General features: G+C 40.0%; 1 protein-coding gene across 12 annotated transcripts in view; it reads right to left on the bottom strand.

The window, feature by feature from the left end:
* The window catches only part of ZMIZ1 (zinc finger MIZ-type containing 1), a 324,722-nt gene that overhangs the window by 128,865 nt on the left and 169,993 nt on the right, over positions 1 to 25,864 (bottom strand). For all 12 annotated transcript variants that reach the window (XM_052676783.1, XM_052676785.1, XM_052676786.1 and 9 more), the window contains 2 exons: positions 23,200 to 23,310; positions 6,776 to 6,889 (listed from right to left, as the gene is read on the bottom strand). In XM_052676783.1, coding sequence (XP_052532743.1) covers positions 6,776 to 6,889; positions 23,200 to 23,259 — 174 coding nt within the window. In that variant the 5' untranslated portion in view covers positions 23,260 to 23,310. The remainder of the gene's footprint in view (positions 1 to 6,775; positions 6,890 to 23,199; positions 23,311 to 25,864) is intronic.

Here is a 25,864-nt window from a genome sequence, read left to right as displayed (position 1 = left end):
AGTGATCTGATACCACTTGCTAACATACTCAGGCTTTCTCTAACTGCAAATTCAAATTCAGTGCACAGGCAAAGATTCAGATGACACACAGGCAGCAATGTGTGTTCAAACATGATCCCATTCTGCAGTGCTGTGAGCATGTATCTTACTTGGTCTAAGCATACATGCCATGAAATTCAGAGGAAAAGTAGAGCACAAAAAAAAGAAAAAAGAAAAAAGAAAAAAGAAAAGAAAAAGATATATTTGTCAATGACACCATAATGATAAAGAGGAAACTGCTTAGCCAGCCAACCCAAGGTTCTATACTTAGTATTCCTCTATGGTATTCTACAAACTTGTTTCCTAATATTTTTGCTACACACATAGAAACATCCAGCTTTTATTTTAACTGAGATACAGTACTGATACTAAAACTAATACATAGTTACATGCAAAAAACCATAATTTTAATGGTAACTGCCAGTACCAAAATCTGATTTCCAAAAGCCGTTCAAATCTTTAATCTGGACAATACTGCATTCATAACTGAGATGTCAAATTCACCACCTGTGACACAGCTCTGCACAGATCCAAATGACAGGGTCACTGACAGTGAGGGCAAAATTTTGAGAGTTAAGTTTTAATAATGAGAAAAGCTGAGAAATTCAGCCACCAACTTCTTTTTCTCTGCTGAATTTAACTGCATTTCTTTTTCTTTTTCTTTTTTTTCCCTTTTCTGCAGCACTAAGGATCTACACCCCAGCAAGCTCTTCTCCCTGCCCTTCTTGTCATCACACCACCAAGTACTGGAACAACGTACCTCTTAACCTAACAGGCCTGTTAATCAAGAGGGCTATATGGCTGCTTATTACAAAACTCCCTTCCCATTATGTTGCACTTTCAAAGAATCTCTTAACTAGCAGCAGTCAAGAGCACCCCCCCCTGCTGGCATCAGAATGAATTTTTCCAATTCAATTTGCTGGCTGCTCAAAACTAAAAAATGCCAGCTGATTGCTAGTTCAGACAGCTCTGTGTTCAGCCACTTGTGCATACTTGAAATTATCTGAATGCAGTTTGAAGACTACAGCAGAAATTTTGTAATTAGAATTCTGCAATGTAGATGGTAATTTTTCCCCCTTGGTAACACACAGAGATCAGATAAACAGGAAGCAAATTGAAGAATTTTGCTACATGAATGGTGATCTGCTTCAAGTAGAAAAAAGAGAAAGGGAGGAAGATATCTTTGTGATCTGAAGTCTTGGTCTGATGAGACTCTTACATTCTAATTGCAGAAGAGCTGCCTCAACAATACAGACAATCAAAGCAGGTGAGTAAAAGTTACACATCATTAGCTAGTTTTTGGCTTTTGATGCTTGAAAACAGATGCTAGACAGGTTCTGCAAATGTAAAAGTCTCTGTTCAAACTAGTGTTCTCTTAAATATATTTCCAGCCCCAGTCACTGGATAAGGACTGTATTTTCAAAATGAAATAAAATATTATGCTTGCTACCTAATTCTTTGTCACTTCCTGAAACACAGCATGCAAAATACCAATACTTCCTCCTTTCCTCCTCCTCCTCCTCCTCTAACATGCGTGTTTCTAACAAGCCTAAGAACTGAATAGAAGGTACCCACACTCAACCAACTCTAACTGAAATTTTCTCCCAGAGGAGAAAAATGCTTTAATAAAAAAGCCAGCTGATCACTGGGTCACTGAAATACTGTTGTCACCTGAGTCCTGACAGGTTTTGAGCAACGATATAGATGAAACATAGTCATCACCTGAAGAAAGTAATATAGGGATATCAGAAACATTTTAATTTGAACAGCAGCACATTTCAAACAAAAGCTTCAAAGCTGTAAAATAACATGACTAATAGAATCAAGTTTAAAAAAAAAAAAAAAAAAAAAAAGGCTTTAGAATATCTTAAGGTCATATGACAGCCAGTAACAGTGAGTTATTTGCTAGCATTATGAGCTGCTCTAGAGAGGACTGTTCTGTGCCTGCTGGCTGTACTCCGTCAGTACAGCTTGTACAGAGCCCCAAGGTGCTGTGTGCTGAAAGCAGATAAAAACATGTGCTTCACAAACGCATGGAGAGAGGACAATAGAAGAAGAATTCCTTCCACATTAACTTTTTGTTCTGGAAGTCCTGGATGCAAAGACTAAAAGCAACACTTCTAGGGCTCTAATGGGCAGCTGCATCCTGGTGTTTTCTAGGTATAGACTGTGCTGAACCAACTCTTCCAACTGCAATTACTCTGATTCAGATCTTAAATGGTTATGAAAAGTGATTTTTTATGCTGACTGTGATTATATGCTTTTCTGCATTAAGCAGAATGAATCTAGCCAGGTGTGAAAAAAAAGTAGGAGTAGATACCTTGTGAACACATTAGCAGGACTTTGTTGGTTTTGCTGTTTGAGGCATCCTGTTGTGGAAACTTGACATAATTCAAAGATATGGCTTTTGTCCTACTTTTTAAAATCTTTTTTTAATTTTGCATTGGATGAACTGACATAAGCATTTAGTTTTAAAAATGACTGAAAAATCTAAACAATCTAAATTGCACAATTTTCCAAGGAGAAATACAGATCAAAAGGTTATTGTACAATGTATCACAAACACCAAAAGTGAGCCTATCATAGATACTTCCAAGGGTTAAACATAGATGCCTGTTATTTCAGCAGTTCTCTTAAGTACTGAGATCTAGAACCAATACAAAAGATTCAAATGAAATCCATGATCTTTGGATTGAGTACAACTAGGACTGCAGCTTTGAGTGTTTTTATTTCTTTCAACTTAGAGATGAAACACTTCAGAAAAGAAAAGAAAAGAAATATGCATGAATTTCTCACATTTGATGACTGAGATAGACCCAACATTCAGAGAGGAAATGTAGAGCAGTAAGACAGTGGAGAAAATAAATACATTTTTAATGAATATCTCAGCACAGCTTTTTGCGGTCAAACTGGGTAGGAAGAGTCAACTTTCAGATAAGAAGAAGTCTTATGTCCCAACCAGGGTGGTCATTTTTCACAAGAAAAGCTCTCTTACACTCAGTGCTCAGGCCAACAGCTAACTCAGGTAAGCACGTCCCGTTTACCTAAATTCATTCTACTATCCAAAGCCATTCTGGTGTCAGGATTTAATTTGACTAACCCTGTAGGTACAGTTATAGAGCAACTGCACACAGCTGTGCTTCTCTCTCCAGTATTTTGTTTTCAAGCACACTGCTGAAGAGTACTAAAAATGATGAACTTTTGTGTGTTGTAACTCTCAAGAATGATGAGAGACTGAAGAAGTGCCTTTATTGTCCTCTGCTGAAAGCAGCATCAGACAAGTCTTTAAATCTGTCCATTTTGCTCTCAGCTGCCCTCTGGTTTCCATTTTTGCTTCAGCAGAAACATTAAAGGTAACCATGTCCTCAGTGAGATCATTTGCAAGTTCAACTGTTTGGCAAGAGCAGACCTGTGAGAAGAGACTAGAGTGGATCTGAGAAAAAAGGAGCAAAGAATGAGACAACCTTGTCCAGCCAAACTAGAGTTGTTTATTAATTGCTATATGGGAACACAGTTACTTCTGTGAGCCAAAAGTAAAGTAACACCATATGCAAGTTTTCAAATGTCAATAATCCTAAAGTTACCAATAATATTAATCTTACCATAATATCATCTCATCCCAGAAGTCTTCATTAGATACAAGCTCTAGAATCAGAAACTCTTTCAATTATAATAAAATTATAGCTACATTTGCTTTGCGGAAAGTGGAGGCTATTTTACAGCTCCTTCTACCACCGTGCAAGAGTTGAAGTCACATACCAAAAATCATATCCACTACAATTTCAATAAGTTACAGAATTAATTATTTCAATTTTTATTCATTTTTTGTCAACAGACAATTCTATCTGTCTTCAAAATGACCACTGTAGAAAACTAGTGCCTAGCTTTCCTTGCAAGCTGGAAAGGAGCTCACTGTCCCTGAGAAAGAGCATAATTTGTTTACATGTGCTCCATCAAAGCTGTTAAAGGAAATCATTTTGCAGCCTGTAACTTCCAAGAAAGAAAGCACATTCAAAGCTGATCCCTCCATCCTTGACATTTTATTTATTTGTTAAAATGTTTGGAATTTTTTTATGAACTTCTATTACCTGCTCATTTCAGTGACTTTCTGTTATGGCCAAACATAAAAAGGTAAACTTTAGAATAAGTGTCCATCAGATTCTTCAGACATAACAGTGATGCAAATACAATCATACACACACACATCTGTCTATCTGATAAATTCTTGGTTGCTGTACCAACTCCCAAGTTTGCTTTTGAGATAGGAAACCCACACCTGTTAGATTGCATAGATCATCACTGGAGCCTATAGCAGCGATTTTAATTCCAGTCATATCCGCACAGAATATTTCTAAGACTTTTTTTTTCTGTATCCCTTCAGGTTCTCTTAGATTGGCACCAGGAATGAAAACACATTGTTGTTACAAAGTGAATCAGACATTATCAAGAATGAACACAGAAAGATGGTGCACAGGAAAAACAGAATTAATTTAAGAACCACTCATTACATTAAAGCACAATGTCAAGATTCTGAGTACTTTTAAAAAAAAATTAATAAGATAAATTCAACTGAATTAATTTTTGCAAAAATATCAAATAGACTCAAAAGAAGCAAATAATCTGGTAGCTCTGCAGAGCTACCATTAAATTCTCTACTCACAATACAACAGATGTGTTTTGGTGCTCTGGTTTTACACCTGGATGCATTTAAACTTTGATGTGTGTGAATGGATGGTTTGTTCATTCCTGAAAGAGCTTGCCCTTCTGCAGCCATGACACTAATACATTTCAATATGCATTAGTACATACTGCATTATCCACTAGTAGGATATTATGTTCTCATATCCTTTGATGGATCTAAGAGCAGTTTAGTATAGTGCTTTTTCTCTCATCAGAGAGCTAACAGAATAGTGTCATAAGAGAAAAAAATCCTTCTGTACAATAAAGAGGAGGAGCCTTATAAGCAAGCATCTTTAGCTTTTGCAGAATTTCAGGAATAAATGCACTTGCCCTTGGGAATCCACGGAACTCAAATGTTATAATGATGGTAGAGACTACTTGCTTTAAAAAGCATAGGAGTATTAAGGGTAGCTATTTTTGAAGGTCATTGTAAATACTGGCAAAGACAATAATCCTGTTCTAGGTTGAATACTCCTTCATATTGTTGGTTTTTTTAATTTTTCTTTTCTTTTAGCGTCATCTTCACAAAGCAAAACATTGATAAACTTTGTCAGCATTAAAAAAAAAAGACTCTTAATAGTACAGAATACATCATTAAGGAAGTTGATGTTAAATTTATTCGTAATATTCTAGTATTTCACTAATTCTCAACTTTCTAAATAATCTCCCTGGAAACAGATTAAGTCCTAATATGCGTATTAAATATAGAGATCTATTATTGTTATTATATTGTACTATGTATTATTATTCTGTAGATAGAAATGTAACATTTCTATTTCTCTCTTGTGGTCTGTTAGGACAGTGAATCACTAGCGGTCAGACCTTATTTTTACCTTGCACTTGGGCAGAGCTGCAAGTCTGTTTATGCAGAAAGAAAAGATTTAAGCAGCAAGGAAGTTGCATGTCAGATTAACAGCATTCTAGCAGAAATCTGCAGAGAAATAGTGTACAGGTTGTCTACACATACTTGTGTGTGTTGTGTCTCCTTTCTTGAATGCTAACCTCAAAATACTAGCTAAGTTTTAAGAAAGTATAAATAAAATCCACACCTTCTCATATCACTGGATTTATTCCAACCTTTCAACACAGGAATCTGAAGGATGCTATACACTTGAGCACACTAAGATGGAGCCATTCCTTAACATTTGGATTTCTGCAACTAAATCTAAGTCTCAGTGTCTTTTTTTATGCATCAGTTGCATACTGCGTGAGAATAATCCATGTGCTTTTACTCCCTCCCAGCAAGTACAAAGATGATCTCTACATTAATCATTTTACAGTTTCTGTCTCCTTCCTAACTATTTGTATCCGCTTGTTCTGCAAATCGCAGTGAAGCTTTAGAACACTCCTACTACAGACAGAGTTCAATTCCTCTAAAGCCTTGACAGAACATAATAATTTTGGAGTGGAACCTGCTGCTGGATGTATGGGAAATAAAGCACTGAAAACAAAAAATGCTGTTGAGCACACAATGAAATATGTTTTCCATGCATTATAATCAAGTTGCTTTAGGAACGATAGCAGTTTTAACAAGAAATGAATAGTATGAAAAACAATGAAGTCAGTAAAATTGTTGTAATTATTATGCTAGGATTAGACCTGCAATCCATACATGCAACAAACCAAACACGCAGAAACATTGTTCAGCTGGAGGTTCTGTATGCTTGAGGTTGAATATAAGTAGATCTTCAAAACACCAAAGGCTGAGGCAAGGAAAATAAATGCCTGTGAAGTCTGTTAACTCCACAGGGAGATATTTCAGTTGGTAATTTCAAACCATGAAAATAAATACTGTACGTACAAGTAAGGAAACCTAGTATGTACTACGTACTATTTTTTTTCCTCATTTTATCATCTAATTAACTTCTTGCTACTAAATCTTGCTACCTGTGATGCAACAGACTCAAATAAACAGTTGTAAGCATCTGCCTTCATGTGTTAAAGATAAAATGATGAAAGACACAAAATTCAGACTCAGAAAACCAGATTCCCTTGGCCACAACACGCGTTATAAACCAGGGGGTCAGAACTGCCACCACATGCGGACTGGACATACCGTCAAACAACCCATCAGGCTCTGCTCAAACGGTCTCTGAAAGGCTCTGGGGTCACCACACCAGTCCAGGAGCTCTGTAGCTGCATTATGGAAGTTCGCAGGGTTCTGTAAGTGCTGGCAAAGGAAAATGAAGAAACACAGTAAATAACATACACAAAGGCTGATATGCTCTTTTCCAGACCATGTTAATGCAAAGTTTGGAAGCTAGGAATGGTACACATTTTGGAAGTGAAACGAAAAATTGTATAGCAAACACAGACTATCCTGCTTTAAGTAATTCTCATTACTATCACAGACTTCCTGATTTTCTAATATGAATTTGTTCTTCAGAGATGAACTACAGCTGGAATTCCAGAGGTTATCCATATTTGTACCCTCAGAACATTACCTCTCACATCTGCAAACTGTAATGGATTCTACTTGGACACCAAAACTGTCTGAATCTAAATTCAGTGAAATTTCAGTTCTGCATTAAAAATCCTAATCTTAGTCTCATGCTCAGTTGCTGGGACATGCCAGTGCAGCCATGCCTTCCAATACTGAGTTTCATCTTTGCCTGCCAGCAGACTCAGGAAATACCAGTGACAGAGCCAAACTGACACAATACACTGATCCCTTCTATGAATTTTGCTTTCTGTTTATCATGAAGCGTCACAGTGAGCAATTGGGGACCAACTTTGAGATGACAAAAATAGGAAGAATTGTTCTTGACTGAGGTGTGGCTGGGATGCTGATACAGATGAAAATGTGGAAGCACTGGAAGTGTGTAGAAATCTCAGAATGGAATCTTACTTCCGAAGAATCTGGCATAATTTTGAGAGAAAATAAAGGTTTTCTTTTAAAATCTGCATGAGAAATGCAATTTTAAGCTGCCACACTCATCTCTGCTTTTGTAATGAACACACTGTATCCCTATTTTTTTTTTTTTTTTGAGACATTTAGTAAACTTACCTGATATCATAACTGACAATATCATCCTTCAAAGTGCTCTACTGTTAAAGTATTCTACCATTTTAGCAGAGGCAGAGGGAGGGCACAGGAAAGAAGGAATTCAATTTATGTGAATAATATTGCATAAGTCTTTCAAGGAAGCAAAAAGAAAAGAGCATATGTAGGAATTGTGAACATCTTTTTAAATAGTAGGTTTATAATTCTTGAAATAGCTGAGAAAAACATGAAAATGATGATAATTTTAACCAGAAGGTACAAAACCCAAAGGTATCATTTTAAAAATACATCCTTATTTTTGAATCAGTAGCATAATTTGGGAAAACATGCTCACTTCTAAGCATCTGGATTAATGATAATACTCACAATCTCGTTTTTTCCTCTTTTCCCCTGGTGCCTGAGAAGCTGCATACATATTAACTCTACCATAAATAGAGGAAAAAATCACTCTTATGCCAGGTTTTAAGGACTTCTTAGTCTATGAGCTTTTGAATGACATTACTGGAATCCTTCTTCTAAGAAGGCTCTTGGTCAGAGGCCTTGTTTTAACAAGAGATGACTGACATGCAAGGCATGGATTTTTAAATATCAGCAGAATCTGAAATAGTAGACAGGCACTGTGCATGTGATTTTCTCCTCTGCTCTACAAATACAGACAATAGCTCCTACTACCAGCTCACCTGAGAGCTTCACCTAGGCTGCACAACAAAGCAGCTTTTTCTTGCTACCTCATTGTCTTGTTGTTGGAGGAGTCAAACTATTCTGTTTATACACAAAAGAGTCCAAGCAAATAAGTATAAGAAACCATATCTTAAGTCTTTCTATGAAAAAAACCGCCCCATGAATAAGGCCAGCAGCTTGACTTATGCATCCTGTAAGCAGAAGGGAAAAGGTTCATTTTTGAAGGTTTCATTTAGACCTGCCGAGAAGTGACTGCCTGACAGCAAATCCCTCAGTGTATACTACTTCTTCAGTACTCCATCTGCAGGGCAAACAGAAGCTGGTTCAAACCTCTCTACAAAATCATGCGTAAGCTCTGCTACAATCAAACGTACTGTTTCCAGGAGGCAAGAAATGCGTGTAAGCTGGTGAACAAATTGCATTTCACTGAACACATGCTGCACTGATAGGGCACATATCACAGAAGAAACTGAGCTATTTCATTATGGGAAAAGAAACAAATCAAAACAAACTAAAAACAACCACCCCTACCACTCAGAAACACCTCATGGAGAAATTCCCAACTCTGTACTTGAAAATGCCTTTAACAATCTGTCCCTCTTTGTGAAATGAATCGAGATCTGCAGGAGAAAAGTGCTAAACTTGAGTGAGATACTGTTATTTTCACCACTGTTACTGTTTGCAAGCTACACACCTGAAACAGACATGAAAGATCAATCCCGAATAATTTTGTACAGGTTTAGGCTAACAAGTGAAAACCAGAGAGGGATCTCAGCCAAAAGCCTTATTTTCAGCTCAGTATCTCATAATGTTGATTTCTGTTTAGCATCACAGAAAAGTAGTATCCTTTTGCAAAGCAGAAGCCCAAAACGCACTAATTTTGCACTTCTATCTGGAAGGAAAGGCCTCAGTTATGTCGCTGAGCTACTTGTCCTTTAACTTCCCATCATGTGTCCTCACTGCATCAGGACCGAGTGCTGCATGACGGATACCCTAGCTCACCTCCTACATACAGAAGGTATGCTGAAATTACGACTTCTTAAATGCTTCTGCATAACTGAAATTAGTTTAGAAACCAGCTGGAAAAGATAAGTAATTCTATTAATTTAACTAAAGACTAAAAAGCCCCAAACAAGCCCAACAAGAAGAAGGCAAAAGACCAGTGGTTTTACATTCTGAGGAATATACTTCCATAGCTTCTATGACTGAAAAGCTGATCCCACAGGACGCTCCTATCAGTTATACAAAGTTCCTTTTGTGGCATATTTCTTACAGTTTTCTGATTTCCTAATGTTTTAAATTACATTTTTCCTCAGATTTCTCTTTTTCAGATTAGAAAGGGCAAGGTTACTTTTTGAGGGGAAGCATGGAAAGCAAAGAAAAATCCTGCCTGAATCAAAGCACAAAGGCAGGTGAGTTACGTAAGAACCTATAATATCCAAATAATAATCCAAATATCTACCATCATTTTTTTTTTTAATTTATTGTCAGCTTAAACACTGCACCTGGAGCAAAAAGCACTAATGTCATTCATGCCCTCACAACAAAAAGGCTGCCTAAGAAGGATATTATTACATCTGCTATATTCATGGAGCAAGAAATTAAAGAGATTTTCTTAGCTCTTGATCCAAGAAGGGAAGTACAAAACAAGGCTTTTGCCAGACCCATCCATCAGCTTTGCTGTGAAGCACTTCCACACATGGCTCTATCCTCTTCAACTGCAATTACTGGCAGCATCTTGACAGAAGCAAGGCGTGAGCCTGGAGAGTCTAGTTTGAAACTGTGCCTCATGTAAACAAGGAAAAAAAATCACTAATGGATGGTTTAGAAAAAAAGCAACAATGAACCAGATGTTTCTACGACACACCTTGGTATGTCTTCAAAGCTGCTAATCAAGAGTGTAATAATGAAAGATGGGACCTGCAACCACGCTTGCAAGCTACAGTGCTATCAACAAGTAGTGTGTATGAACAGAATCTGAAGTGGAGATGAAAGAAGACAATGAACTCAATTATTTACCAGACTGGCTGCACTATCATCTGCATCTTTAGACAGCTTTAAGTGAAACATGACAATTTCCATTATTGCAAAACCTAATAAAATGCTCAGACTAATCATTTCTGATTCCAAAAGACTAATATTTTCTAATCCTGGACTGAACAGAGATCACAGAGATACCTGATGCATGTGAATGGCTCATTACTGCAGGGATCACCAGGTGGTGCTCTAAAGAGACAGTCTCTTCGAGTCATTTATTTTTGGTCTTGGAAGGAACCTCATGTTCTTTGCAGCACTTTAATTACTAGATTGGCGTGAGGAATGGAGAAAACAGCAAAGGTGCTCGCTGTCCTCTTCCCTGTGTTCCACAAGAAAGAACTGTACCAGCGAATCTCCTTTCCAGAACGGAGCTGGCATTTGAGCTGGATTCTGGGGAAGACAGGATTGTCTACCTGCTGCACATGCCCATGTGTGGCTTAAACATTTTATTTAAATAAGGAACAGATCATTGCTATATATCAACAGAAAATACAAGCAGGCAATGCAGGTACAGCAGGACATAAGTTTACTCTTTTTCACACTAAACATCTGAGTGTCTGCTTCATGATTTGCTGTTTTGTGGTCACCAGCAGGAAGAAAATGACATTCACATGGGGACTTATGTGGAGCAGCTGATATGTGGCAATTTTTGGTGCATGCATTACAAAATACAGCCATTTCTGGAAATTGTTACTCCCTCCCAATTAGAAGGTATCTAAAAACTCCCAATAAGCAATAAAACTCAGCAATGAGCCCCAAACTATGTGCTTCACAGCACAGATGTGTGAAATAGGCACATGTAATAAAGAATGCATCTTTTTCAAATTAGATACTACAGCATAATTGAGTACTTTCAGTCTTCACACCCACACCAAAGTGAGTGCAGCCCACTTCCCGCAACCAAGGACTCCACATAATTTTAGAAACTGAAATCAAACATCCACATTGAAATACAGCAAGAACAACAGCCTTATCCCCTTCAAATATGAAGGACTGCAACCTGGTTATACACTTGTGTATGTTAGGGAAAACATTCTAAGAAGTAATGGAAGAGTCACAGCCAAAATTAAGACCAATTACACAGGGCTGAAGCTGTCTCATGACAGCAATGGTATGGAAAAAGAATCATTTAAACACGGAATCCATATGTTCCAAGTAGTTGCTATAGAAAACAAATGTAGAATTTACAAACTGCATATTTCTGGTGGAGGATTTTTTTCTCTCCCTTCTTTGGAGTACATCAAATTGAAGTCAAAGTCCTAATTTGCCACAACTTAACCTATTCAAAATGAGATGTCATGCAAATAAGTTTTTGAGCAGCAAACTGCTTAACTATGCTAAACAAGTTATTGCATTTATTTACGTGATGTCGCGCCAAATTATGAAGGCTGACTCAAGTTGTCTGTTTATTTTGCCGAGTTACGTCTGCTCTGCGTCTCACTCCTTGATTTAATTGAGCTGCTGAAGATAATATAACTTATCACACAGACACGATGCCATGTTGCTAGATTCTAGGTTAATTAACAGTAGCCTACAGTCACTGCATTTCTCACATGGTTAGCCACTTGGACCCTGTCTACTGTCTAGCTTCACTAATCAACGAGGCTGGGAATTTCACATTAGCGATAGAACACACCAGCAGCAGACAGAGCTTTTGACTGTGCAGAAAAAAAAAACCCAGCTTGCCTGTCGGCAGCTTTTTCTTCCCTCTGAAATTAACCCATTATTACGCGGTGTCTGCTCACGCTGCACTTTTGGCAAAACCTCTGCTTAGCAAATCAGGAAAATCAAAACTGGGTGGCAGCTGCTCTTTGGTGGGGCAGAAGGCTGCGGCTGCTGCTCCTTGAGTAGAGCCAGCCTGGGCCCAGCAGCAAGACCCACACACTGTGTGTGGCATGGTGCTGCGAGCCAGATGGCCTGTGCAGCTGCCCTGACCACAGCAGCACAGGAGGCAGAAGCAGGGCACTGCAGAGCTCACAGGAATGGCACAGCACACAGTGCACCACCTTCTGCCGGTGTTTGACTGAGGTGGACCTGAAAATAAAGATGTGCCTCCTTGACACACAGACTCTCAGGACAGGCTGCCCCAAGACCTTCTTTCCCTAAACTGTGCAGGCTAGCTCTTTGTTCTAAGAATTACTGTTCCACACAGGGCAGAAAGCTTCCCCACCTGCCCACAAGGCTGCCCAAGCTGACCCAAAGGCGGCAGCAGGACGAGGTGGGCTGGGAGGGATCAGCACCCCTGCCTGCAGCCCGTCTTCTGGGCTGTCCGCACCACAAAGCCACCCCAAGGTGGAGCTATGTCATCAGTTTTGGAGGAGGACAGAGTTCAGCTCACAGCACAAATATTCCTCCTGCCTAATGAAGACCCTCCCCTCTTTTTGAAATAACAGCACTTTTGATTCTTTTTGCCCAGAGAAATATGTTTTTGCTAAATATTCCTTGCTGTTCTCCCTAATGCACAATGCATACAAAGAAATATACCAAAAGAAAACGATGAAGCTTTGTGTTTAGATATTTACTCCGTGTTTTTTCCTCAGACTTCAGCCAAATCATTCCTAGTTTGCATAACAGGTTCATCTATAAGTTCTGCAAAATTTGTCTCACACTGCATTATACATCTCGAATTGTGGGGCATACAGAAGCCAGCATCTAATCCACCTCCTCTGCATTATGTGCTAGATACTCAGCATGCTGTGAGTTATGCACAGGGCTCATGACATCTGAAATGCATGTACACAGCTCTGAGGTTCACAGGATGCATTTGCTATTTTTAGCTGCTAGTGTGCAGGTTTTCAAGCTTTCCTCCACAACTTAAGATTTTCACATGACTGTAAAACCTAAGGATTTAAAAGCAAAGCAAAATGTAAACCTTGTCAAGATTCATGTATAAAAAACAGGATGATCAAAACTATGAAAAGAGTAGTTCCTTAGGGACTAAATCAATTGACACCGTCTGATCTCTGCTTCCTGTGTATCAATGTAACTTTTGTACCCCTGGTGTGCACCAGCTCTGTTTGCTGAGAAATGGTACTTGGTGTCCTGGTGCTTTGGCACATTTGACCAGGCAGTTCACACTACTTTTTGTTTAGCTGAACATTCATCTGGACTTGCTGCACTGAATGGAAGTGGAGAGATGACTGTAGGAAAGAAAGGGACAGGGAAAGAGCAAAGAGACAAAGATTACGTGTCCCTCAACTGGAGTAACACGGGAGCAGATTTACTGTGTTCCTGCACGTCTGGCAAAGGGAGCTCAGCCCTGAAAGAAAAAGCAATCGCCTATCTCAAGAATGTAAACAGGATTCCTGGTGCTTTGATACAGAGTAACCCTGGGGAGACAAGGCAGTTTTTCAGGCATTACTCAGCACACAAATATGCTCCTCCTAGACCTGAATTTGATAGCTCATCAGCCCCACACACAAGCAGTACATGGCCTGCAAATCAGCAGCGCTCACTCGCTGGAATACACTGATCCCATCCTCATTCCTGAAAAGCCTCAGTGGGCTTCACGAGTGAGCCTAGCTGTGAGCTCCTCTTCCATCGCAGGCACACACTTCTGATTCCCATCCACAAAAATGTTCTCTCTCCATGCCATACCCTTCACCGGCTGCAGCTGAGCTCAAGGGATGTCACAGAAACATGGGACATTAACTGGGGATGAGCTTCAGAAGTAGAAAATGCCATAACTCAGAGGCAGCTTCTCTATTTTTTCATAGTCAAGTAATGTGATTATAGAAAGGCCATCTAAGTGAGCTGCTGTACTCAGTATATTAAAAATGAGTCTGCTGTGAAGATTCAAAACCAATGGTCTTTTCCTTTTCTGAGAGGGTAGAGGGGAGTACTGAGATATTTTCTTTCTTTTGGGAGTGTGTTTTTTGTTTATCTGAACACGGTTACATGTAGTTCAACTCTCTACAGTCCCCTTCAATATCAAAGATTGTTTTATTTATAAAAAAATTAAAAGGCTCAAGCTGTGCATTTTGTATTCAGATAATCCCTCCCTCCTCCCCAAAATTTAGTGTTTGTGAGATTGGGAGATCCCTAATGAATAGAATTATCTTGCACTTACATGGTTTATTCCATTGGAGGCTTTATAAATATTTTATTAAGCTCACATTTTGAGAGGCACTAGATACACTGAGAAAGAGATTAAAACCATGTTAGTCCACAGCTTCTTATAAAACCAGAGTAAAAGGGAATCACCTCTGCCCTACTTGCCCACTACAGCCTCTTTTTCAAGGGAAAAAACAGTAAATGCTCAGCAAAGCCCAGCACCTCTTTATCAGATGTTTTAAGTACACAAAAATAATGGGGGAGTTGAGGATGCGAATAATCACTGAAGACACATTAAACAAACGAGAAAAGGAACAGAAAGAAAACATGAGCATAACTGAGCTGCAAAAAGACAAGGTGTTCATTTACTGTGAGCAGTAACAGAACAGAAGTACTAATGCAATTTCTGCAGATGCCTCACTCATAGGGAATCACTGAATCACACAATTGCTGGGGTTGGAAGGGACCTCTACAGATCATTGAGTCCAACCCCTTTGCTAAAGCAAGTTGACATGTCATATAAAATGTGTTTACAAACCAGTGTTGGCTTCAGAAAAGATGAATGCCTGCTGACTGAACAGCCTTGGTCTCACGTACTGCGAGATCTGTAAGGAGGACTGCACACACATTGCACAGGCTGCAAGACGCAAGTGACAATACAGCAATCATGATATGTCTGCTGGTTTCACAGAAGCGTCAGAGATGAATGCAGTGTCCTGATCCTCACCACACACAGCAGAGCTTACAACAAGAATTGTTCCCTGGCTGTGATGATCAGAATTACTTTTCTATCCTTACTCTGTATCTTTAATAGCTACTTCATTGCAGTACACTTACAACTTTGTGTTACACAAACGAACATGCAACAAATTAAACATCCATAGACCCTGCTGCTGCTGCTCTACCACAGCCTGCCTGGACCGTAAGGAAATTATAGGAATTCAGATCTGACTGATGGACATCGGGCATGCAAGTGGCCAGTCATCTTCCTGTTCACAGGAACAGCAGCACCCAGCCCAGACTTTGTATCCTTCATGCAACCTGCACCTGGCCTGCTGAGAGCCCTGAGAACAGTGTGTTTTGTAATGACTCAGAAGAATCAGAGAGCTCCTTAGTAACTCACAAAGAGTGCCTTTATGAAAAAAAGTCAAGAAACAAAGGAACAAATGTTTGTTCTTTCTCTTAGGCCATGCTCAGTGACATAAGGCTCCACTCTACCTTTAAATCTGCAATTCCAGCTCATTTGAATTATGAAATCCATTTGACTAACCCGTTCACTCACTCTTCTTGGTAACCAAAACAAGCCATTTGCCATTAATATTTCCCTTCATAACACGCTAGTGTAACATGTCTCCATGTGTGATGACCGCAGTGACGCTGATGCTTCTTTACATTTCTTCATTGTTTCAATAGACAACACAACAGTACAGTTTTCTTCCTTGATGTCCTCATTATTTTCAGCAAGCAGTTTGAGCCCTAAATACTTCTGTATTAATAAGTTATTTTTCTCCAAGAATGTTTTTTTTCTTTCAAATACTATAGCACTTTTAAAATATTTACTTAAATTATTAATAAATATTATTTATGAAAATAGACTTATTTGTCTTCAAGTTGTTTGCCTGCATTCTTTAAAAATAAAAAATAAAAAAAAAAATCAGCATCACAGTGTCCTTAAGTAGAAGACTAAGTGAAGGATGCAGGGAAAATGAAAATTCTACCTAAAAACAAAAAAAAACCAAAACTGTGCTATGAACATTTAATAATTTGAGGCACATACCCCACCATTTTGAAAAGTTGGGGTTAGTGGTTTCTTCATGCAGTTTGGTCCATATTAAGATGTTTTAAAGACATCAATGAAGCATGACAACAACCCTTGAGTAGAAAGCTGTTGTCAGTAGTACAGCCTTTAAAAAAGCAATAATGCAAACAAGAATAGAAAATGAATTAAAAGTGAAAGGGAAAAAAAAAGAGAGAAAAAAAAAACTCAAAATCACCTGATTTATGCATTGAATCAACTCATTTTAAAATAATAATAATAAAAAATCTTCATTTTCTAAACTTCAGGAGAGCAAATGCACTTATCTTGAATCAAAAGCAACAGTCTTCAGTAGACCCAGTGAAATGGCAGTACCATTGATGTACTTTGCCTTCCAAATTTTTTTTTGGTGTCATTTAAGTAATTTACTTACTCACTGGTTGTGCTTTTTACGGCACTTTTAATCAACAGACTTAATCTTTATTATTTTAATCTCTTAATCTATACAGAGATAAAATCTCAAGGTGACTATTAAAAATGACTGCTGCATGAACTGATGGCACTGTGGAAGATGTTTAATTCACTTGATCTATTTTCATGGGTCCTACCAGGCAGAATCACCAAAAGCAGTGATTCCTCTTCCAGGTTATTTGAAGAATCCACTATTTTTTATCAATTTCTATATTATATGCATCTGTGGAAATGGAACATATGTCTTGCACAATTCTCTTCAGCAGTTAGATATTAACAGCACAAATTCAGTGTGAGAGGAAAAAATCCATGTTGAAGAGTCAGGTAAGGATGAAATGGTTCCTTCTGCCAAGGTTTGCTATACAAATACCTGATCATGCTTTTCTGGATGTTTCCCTCACCCTGATCTGCCTTGCAAAGAACGCTATGGAAATAACGTAATTCCAAGGTATTCCAAAGGCCTCCCTCATTCTCCTAGTCATGAGAGAGACTAGGATGAGACTAATAAGCATGTTCTTTTTCTCAAGATGAATCATTTTGAAATTTAGATTCATCGTTACTAGGTAAGAATTTTAGAGTAGTACAGGAATTTTTGCAAAGCCCAGGAGAATTAATGTGCTACAAAAATCCAAGTCCACTAATGCCACATCATCCAACTTCTGCTGCCTAACGCATGTCTGCCAGCTGAGTGAAGGGATCTGATTCCTTCACTAGGAAACTTTTCACTGTAGCAGTTGCTGTCCACTTCATGCATTGCATTCTGTCAATGGGATACAACGTGGGCAACAGCAAAAAGGACAGCTACACCCACACCAGCAAACTCATGAACATCAGTAGTTTGTACATCGGCATTGATCTGAACTGCAAAAAGGATGGAAAAATGACTGAATTTTCATTAGCACACAGGACATGCTCCACTGGTAGGCAACAGGCTCCATCCAAAGCACAATAACAAATTAGGTAGTAAGAGGTAAATGTGAAACAGCATAGTTGGACACAGTTTCTAGTTCACAGGCTTTTCTACAGCACCAGCCTGTCAGTTCTCAAAACACCAGCCTGCCCTACCCTCCCTTCTGCATGGGCTGGCAGAACTGCCCACAGCACATGCTGTGTGACCTGCTGATGCACACCAGTACTGGTTCTTCTTCTATACAGCACAGAAGCAATAAGGAGCTATTAACACAAGGGAAGTTTTCTTTCAGCAGATGACAGTAAAGGTCTGTGCAGCTGAAGGCTCTTGGTGTTAACAGTAACATTACCACTTCAAACACTTCAAACAATTTTTTTAAAAACACTTTCTGTTTTTGCAAAGGCCCTTAAGTGCAAATGCTGTACAAGCTGTACCTGCTAGGGATTTGCCATTGCACCAACACACGTAACTAAGGGAAATGAAGCAGCAAGCACGCACACACAAAGAGCCAGAAATGGTATGACAGATGCTGGAGACATGTTGCCAGCTAGGTCACGTATTCACTGCAGAGTTCGACCCAGCTGCTGACAAAAAGAATTTCCTATGCTCATCTGACACCAAGGTGACACCATGAACTAGCTTACAGATTTCTAGAATTTTCAACTGTTCATCCTTATTCACCAATAGGCAATTTTAAGCATTGGGCTCGATTAGTTAATTGCAAAGGAAAAAATAAAATAAAATTAATCTAAATACAATTCTACTAGACGTTTTAGTTGTAAGTTTAAAATGTGTATTTTCTCTTTGAAAAAAAGTTAATAATACTAATACCTCAACCCTTGAGGACAGAGCTGCAATAAAAAGAGAAACAGGACTGGGAAGGGGAGAACTGTGCCGACATCAACTTCAAGCCTACCGTAGATGGTGGGTTATATTCAATCCTCTGAAATCTCTTGTACTCAGCCATCTCACCAGACAAACAAGATATCCAAATGCTGCAAGCTTCAGGACAGTGCTTCCCCCACCAGAAGTGCTTCTAGCACTCCTCTCTTTGCTCATTCCCTTGTGGCTCCGATGTCTGTGCCAGAGCAGTCGCCTACTGGGATGTAGGATCTGACAAGGCAGGAATGCTGATTGACAGGTCTGTAAGTGGACTGGAGGAGCCAGGAAAGCTGGTCTGCTGTCAGTTTTTCCTAAACATACTTAACTCTAGCAGAGGAATATTTCTACAGACTGATCAAAAAAGCAGATGAAGAATATGCAGCTATGGCTCTCAGGGAAGGAAAAAATATTCTAAGATGTTACTGATGGACTGTTCAGTCAACAAGCCAAAAACATTATGTTCCTTGAATATATTCTTCTAAATTTTTTATTAAAAAAAAAAAAAAAAGGTTTTTTTTTTTTTTGTACTATCAGGTTTCCTACTGTATGTTATTTCATGTTTAGCTGCTTAAAAAAATGGTAACATTTTATGGGGATTTCAACCAGAACAATACGCGTTCTAAATAAATGTGCCCTTCATAGGAAGACTTCTAATTTTCAAAATTCATGAAGAATGCAATTTTCATGAAGCTTTATTAAAACCTTTCCAGCTATAATTTCACATCTGCCCATATTATACCATCCAAAATACATTATAAATGACATGTTTAGGACTGCTGAGCATTTACATGAATCTGCATCAATAATTTTGGAAAGCAGGATTAGTTCGAACATCTCAGGGCTTAAATGCTAACAGCTATGTAAAAATAAAGAGAATTCTATTTTCTTCTGAATTGCAAGTGAGCAACCAAACACCAACTTGCAGAATGATAAAATAAATGGGACTGTTTGTTTCCAGTCTGAGAAAGAAAAGATCAATGCAAACACGCGGCAATTGCAACTTTTAGCATCTCTCTCTCTTAACAGCTCAGGAGGCATTATAAAGCACGGCAATTGCAGCAATTCAACAAGCCTTCCTGAGGGAGGGAAGGAGGGAAGAAGGGAGGGGAGAAATGCTAATCTCTTTCTAGAAACCAGCAGTGTGATGTGTGCCTCCAATTACGCCTGGTTCATTGCGTGATCCAGCATCATCTGAGGATATATTGCTCAATGTGCTCTGATGTAACGTGACACATGTGGCAGAATCAGCCTTCTCTGTTCTCAACACAAACACTTCAGACACCAGAGAACTTGCCTATACTTCCCACTAACCCATTACTAGAACTTCAGCACAGCTCGAGTACCTGCCTTGATAGCTGCCCATAGTGCAGCAGGGAGCTCTCACACACCTATTCTGAAAAGGGTGGCTTCCTTTCTACTTATACAGAGATTTTCCTTATCTTTCTCTTTTCAAGAATTTCCCAAGAGATGTGTAGAAAACTTCCAAACTGACTGCCAGCAAGCAGGAACAACAAATCTATAAGTCTCTAGATGTAAAACATCCTGAATCTCTGAAAGTTGATCCCATCAGGGTGAGGATGGACATGAGTGGGACTGCAGCCTAGTGATTTTGCCTGGCATTTGCTCATGGTACAAAAAGAAAATAAAAAAAAACTGCCTAGATAAACCCGCACTGTTGGGCTGCTACGCAGTTGCGAGGAAGTAGGTAAGAAAACGAGTCAGTTCTGGAGCTTTCCTTAGCCTTGGGCTCCATGAGGTCTCGAGGTGCAGCCCCGCACTACTGCCCTGCAATGGCTGCTGCAGTGGATCTCCAAAGCTAGTAGTGCTGGCCGGGAAACAGGCTTTCAGCGCAGGGCAGCTCAGGGGCCCTTGGGCCTCTGCTGAGCACAAAGCCTTTCACAGTTTTGTTTGTGTGGACAAAAAAATTCGGATAAGAAGCCCACACTCCGAAGATCAGTCTCCTTCAGCATATCCTTAAGAGTCCACAGTGTTATGACAAACTAATTGCATGTGTTAGGAGAAGGCTGTTACTTTGGCTTTTTCCACAGAACATTAAAAAAAGTGTTTGATTTTAAAGCACATACACTTACAAATAGTGAGGGAATCAGCTACAAAGAGACCACACAAGCTGTTCCAGCCTTCCACAGAAGTCTGGTTTTTAAGTGTAAACACACAGCCACCTCTTCAGTTTGCCCTTTCATCTCTTCTGAAACAGTTCTTAACACACACGCTCTTCATTTCCTAACTAGCCGATCATATACAAGTTTTGGTTTTGTAGCTGGAAAACGCTAAAAAAAGATAAAAGTAAAACACAACCTTGATCCTGAAACAGAAGTCAGCAAGGACACTGTGGGCGTCTCACGAGCCAGAGCTGGAAGCCAGCAGCTTGTGCTGCAACCTGATCTGCCTGCCCAGGCGCTGGGAGAGCCATTTATAGGTGTCTCGACTGGGCAAGCTGTGTGGAGCTGACCACGTGCGCCTGGCTGCCAGCAGGGCGATCGGATGGGTGGGTGCTGGGTGCCAAGGGAGGGCGGCTTCTGCCCCTTGTGCAGCCGCTCCTGCACTAACCGGCCTGCAAGCACATGTCTGTTCAGGAGAGCAGCACTGCTTTTTTGTTCACAGGCTGGGAAGAAAGGGTGAAAAGACTGGGGAAAAAACAGGCAGATTTGTGTCTGATCTTGCCGCTAATCCCCCAAAATTGGTGAGAGTACATTGACATGATCATGTAAGGTACTGCATGTAACAGTGAGTAGCTTGGTTCTCCATGGGTGATCTGACAATGCCTTGCCATGGTATTAAGCTAATTGTGCCAGCTAATGACCTGTCTCAAAGAACAAGGTAAAACATCTCAGAGCAGGAAACTTATGGCTGTGTGACAGAAGAGTCTCCTCTGAAAAGCCAGCCTGAGTCAGTTCCTCTCTCTCCCATCCCAAGATTTTGGAACTATGAAAAAAAAGTCTCTATGTTAAATTCAAGGACAAACCAAACAGCAGTCATTCCTCTCAGACTAAACCTCAAGTATTGCAACTTTCACAAAAAAGATTATGCTCTATATTTTTGGTGGTAAGTCACTGGCTTTTTAACTACTTTTTGTCATGAGTTGAAAATAAGAATGCTCATATTCACTGATTCAGGGTTTTATAGGAAATGGAGACCTTAAAGTTGCAACCACTCCCAGGCAGGAAACTCCTTGCTAGGCATCTCTTGCTGTCTGGCAGAACAGAGCAACTATGCAACCATGCCCTGTCCAACAGAAGTCTCTAAGCTTTCTTCCAGACAGGATCAAATCAAATCAAGAATGTTCCACCAACAGTGGAAAGTCTGACCTTATTCCCTTCCTCTCTGCCTTCATCTGCCTGTGTAAACCAGCATGGTATAAATGAAGTTAGAAGCTTAGACTGACTAAGCATCCATTACATAGTAAAAAATACCTCTTTAATAATACTGTAAAAAGAAAAAGTAATTTGAGATTCTTTCATTGTATTAAAATAACAGAAATTCTCTATGTACAAAAACTGGGAGCTCTAGAAGTCGGAACTGAGTAGCATTCTCCATTTGTCTCCACTTGATCTGAAGGCTTGTTCATGCAGCTGGAAGGTTAAACAGTACTGTAAGTCACTTCATTCTTCATCCTCTGGGCTAGGATGGCCAAAAAGGACACCACTTTGTGACAGCCAAGGGCATGCTTTTTCTGAACAATATAGTTCATAAGGAACTGGGATGAAATCCCAAAATTCATTTCCCTCAGGCCTTCAAACAGCCATGAGATGCATTAAATTTCACCACAGAGTAATGAAAGAGATTTTAAAAAAACAGCCACCACAGACTCAGGCCAAGGATGGACTACGACCAGCAATTCTGCAGGGACAGTTTCCTATTTCTGCTCCCTGACATACAAACTAGCTTTGTTCGACTTACTCTGAAATCCTCTCATATAAAGAAAACACACAGAGAAAATGACTGGTTCAAACTCTGCTCTTTTTCTCATATCCTGCCAAAGCATCTACATGGCTAGACTTGCAAGTAAACGCATTTCATCTGTTATTTACATTAAAATGTATTCCAGATAACATAAACCTCTACAAATATATGGGCAAACACAACTAATCGTAATGGAGACTGTTGAAGGTAAGAGAATGGAAACAGCTAAGAAGTTTAGAGATCTAGACTTATGCAGTACCATCCCCATACCTATTTTTTGATAATTCCTTTGACTTAAGGTTCTTGTATCCACCACACAAAGAAATCTATGAATAGCAAAGTGTTGTGCTCCCTCAAGAATAAATATGTATACGTCCCAAAGCACTTGGTTAACACAAATATAGAACAGACAGCAGGATGGACTAGCATCTAAATCTACAGTGGCAGGAATTATTACCAAATAGTCAGCCAGAGAAAACTGCTCAGACGAGAGGGGAAAACAAGCTGCGAACATTATTTCACTGATTTAGTTGAATCTCCAGACTGATGGCTCTTCAGAAAGGTGAAACGGAAAGTTTGGCTTTTGAGGTTTAGACATCAGCAGCAGATATTCTTCTCTGCAGTCATTTTACAATGTTTCACTCCCACTCTCCTCCCCACAAAAGGCCAGGGTATTCATCACACATCTGGAGACCATAATGCTCATCACGACCTGCCATACAACACGCAATGCTCTAGCAGTAACCATGTTCACCTTCAGCTTACCTGTTTTATGCACTGCAGCCGGTCATTGGTCTGCTGTATGTGCCTGTCCATAGAGTTCATTTTGATTGTCTCCACTTGGCTTCTACCTGAAAGCCATTAAAATCCCTCAATCTGCAAGACAAAAAAAGACAAAGATCACTGAGCACAGTCCATGCACTTCTACCCCTTCTACAGCAAGTGTAATTGTGAGATCTACTTGCCAGAGATTTGTACTTCCAGGTGACACTGCTGAGAACATCACTACAGCAGTGAGGCAGAGCTGCCTGCAAGAACACCTGATCATGTTGCAAGATGAAAATAACAGTAGTAATAATAATCACAATAATAATTGACACTTAGGGTTTTGCAAGGCCAAAGGCATGGGGATAATTCCTAATCTTCCTCTAGGAGAAAACATCATCGATGAATATTAAATGGACAGGATACAGCAGAATATTATGTGGCTAAAAGTAAAAAAATACGTGGCTTTTTGGCTGAGTTAACGTGCAAGTTCTGGAGTTCTGGACTGAAAATAAAAGCAAAAGGTATGCTTTGGATGTCCTGCAATATTAAAAATGCCAGACAAATTTAACAAGCCCTTGAAAAGGTTGTGACAGTGGCAAAACAAGGATTGGGATTCATGACTCAGGCCTCTCTGGAGGACTAACAGCTCCAGGTGCACAGTCCCACATCTCTACGGCTGGCTTTCCACTGAGGATCTGAGCAGCTCCCACTTCTAAGAGAACTGGGCTCTCCTGATAGCAGAATAAGAACAAAATACTTGCTACTTCTGACTGAACACGTCCTCCATTCTTCAATCTAAAGCTGTACAACCTGAGGCAAACTAAAGTTTCTCTACGACTTTAAAAGAAATAATCTAGAAAATGGAAATGAAAGCTCAGAGTCAAGTTAGAAGACAATTTCTCTATCGCTGTAGCACCTTAATAGTTGCTACAGCTGAAGAAAATCACCAGATGAGCAACAACATGCTATAAGGATCTTTGGTCCCCTAAGCACCCTGCTGTGCTTGACATGCCAGTGAAGTGCTGGTACAGAACAATGCACACCAGTGCTCTCTGTATTTGGAAGTACTCCTGAGCTGCATGTTCCATCACCCTGCACGTTCACATGCCGGAAATACGCATGAGCCTGGAGCTGGGTGGGCAGGAAGGCAGAGCAGGGCATACCAAGCACCTCTCCTCTCATTTGGCCTGGCCTGCAGTGAGCCCTGGCCTTGCAAGGCAGGGATGGCTAAAATCCTGCTGCAGTTCAGACAAGGAGTATCAGACACAAACAGGCAGGTGAGCACGAGGGAGTCTCCTTGCCATTCCTCCCATCTCTGGCCTTAATCTGTCTTCATCTGTAGCAGCACAACAGCAGATCACACAGACAGGAGCCAACAACTAATCGCCAGTTTCTACCTGTAATTCATATTACCCAGCACTCTGCACTGTAACTCCCATTTATTTATGTTTTAAGCAGAATCGCATGGGACTCCAGCCTGCACTTAATAAGCTGAGCAGATTTAAGTGCTTTTTTTCTACAACTCACTTCTCAGTGAGGGGCAGAGAGATGCTTTACACATACATATATAAAGTTGCCTGCTTCAATCACTTTCATGGCATCTAAAATGGAAATGAAACCATAAATATTGCACACTAGAATACAAAACCAGCCTTTGCCTACAAATTCCCACATCCTCCTACTGTCACAGAGTGGCAGAGCCTAAGAAGCCGCATGCTCAAGAATGGGCAGCCAGTACAGATTCAGAAGTTCACAATCAAATGCTGCACTCGTATACAACTTTATGCTAGAAGAAGCAAGGTGCTGGGCTAGCTCAGGAACCTCGCCAAGGGACCCAGCAATTTTGGTATATAGAGGGTTGTCCAGGGTAGAGTTCTCCAAAAAGAGAAGAGGCAGCAAATCTCCCAAGTACCTGCCCCGCTGGAGGAGCTGGCTGCTCATCACTCCCACAGTCTCCCCAGAAAGCACCTGGCACAGCCTGGCACTGCCTGCACCCAGCTCAGCACTTCAGCTTTCCCACCCCACAGCCCCCAAGCACAGGGCTGTAACAGCCAGACAGCCCTCAATGCCTGGAGCTCACATCCTGCACCGCTGTGCCTCGTTGATAACATCCCTCTGGGGCTCCTGCCGGATTAGGCTCAGGGAAAGAAATCTTTTCTGCTAGACAGCTCAATGAGGTCTTACAACAGCAGCTCAAGCTCCTCATCTCCCCACTCTAGAGACAAGAGCGTTCAGGAAAGCACTCCTGTCAATAAATTAAAATACTCATGAAATGGTAAAGCCAGTTTCACATACAGGTATAATTGCTTGACTGTGCCACTGCCACCTTCTCAACAGCAAACACCATCCAAATGTTCTTTAGAAAATGTGAACGTAAAAAAGTAAGTAAGGCAGTTTTATCTGCCTGTAAGAACCCCAAACAAACCTCAGCAGCCACAAAGTTTAATCTCCCCGTGGACAGCAGAGGTATTTATCAAGACATAAGCTAGCCCAGACATGACACCACATCAGCAGTGATCTATCTTACAAGCCAGGACACATCATCTGCATTTTAATTGACCATCGAGAAAGATGGAGAACATATTGAAAACAAAAATGTACGAATGCGCATAGATCTGTTGAAATATTTGAAGAAATGCAAAATGCAGGATCTTTTTTCTTT

Source organism: Tympanuchus pallidicinctus, unplaced genomic scaffold (assembly GCF_026119805.1).
Source record: "Tympanuchus pallidicinctus isolate F22 unplaced genomic scaffold, pur_lepc_1.0 scaffold16, whole genome shotgun sequence".
Lineage (NCBI taxonomy): Eukaryota > Metazoa > Chordata > Aves > Galliformes > Phasianidae > Tympanuchus > Tympanuchus pallidicinctus.
The sequence above is the reverse complement of the archived record's forward strand: the minus strand, read 5'-3'. Positions and strand labels throughout refer to the sequence as shown.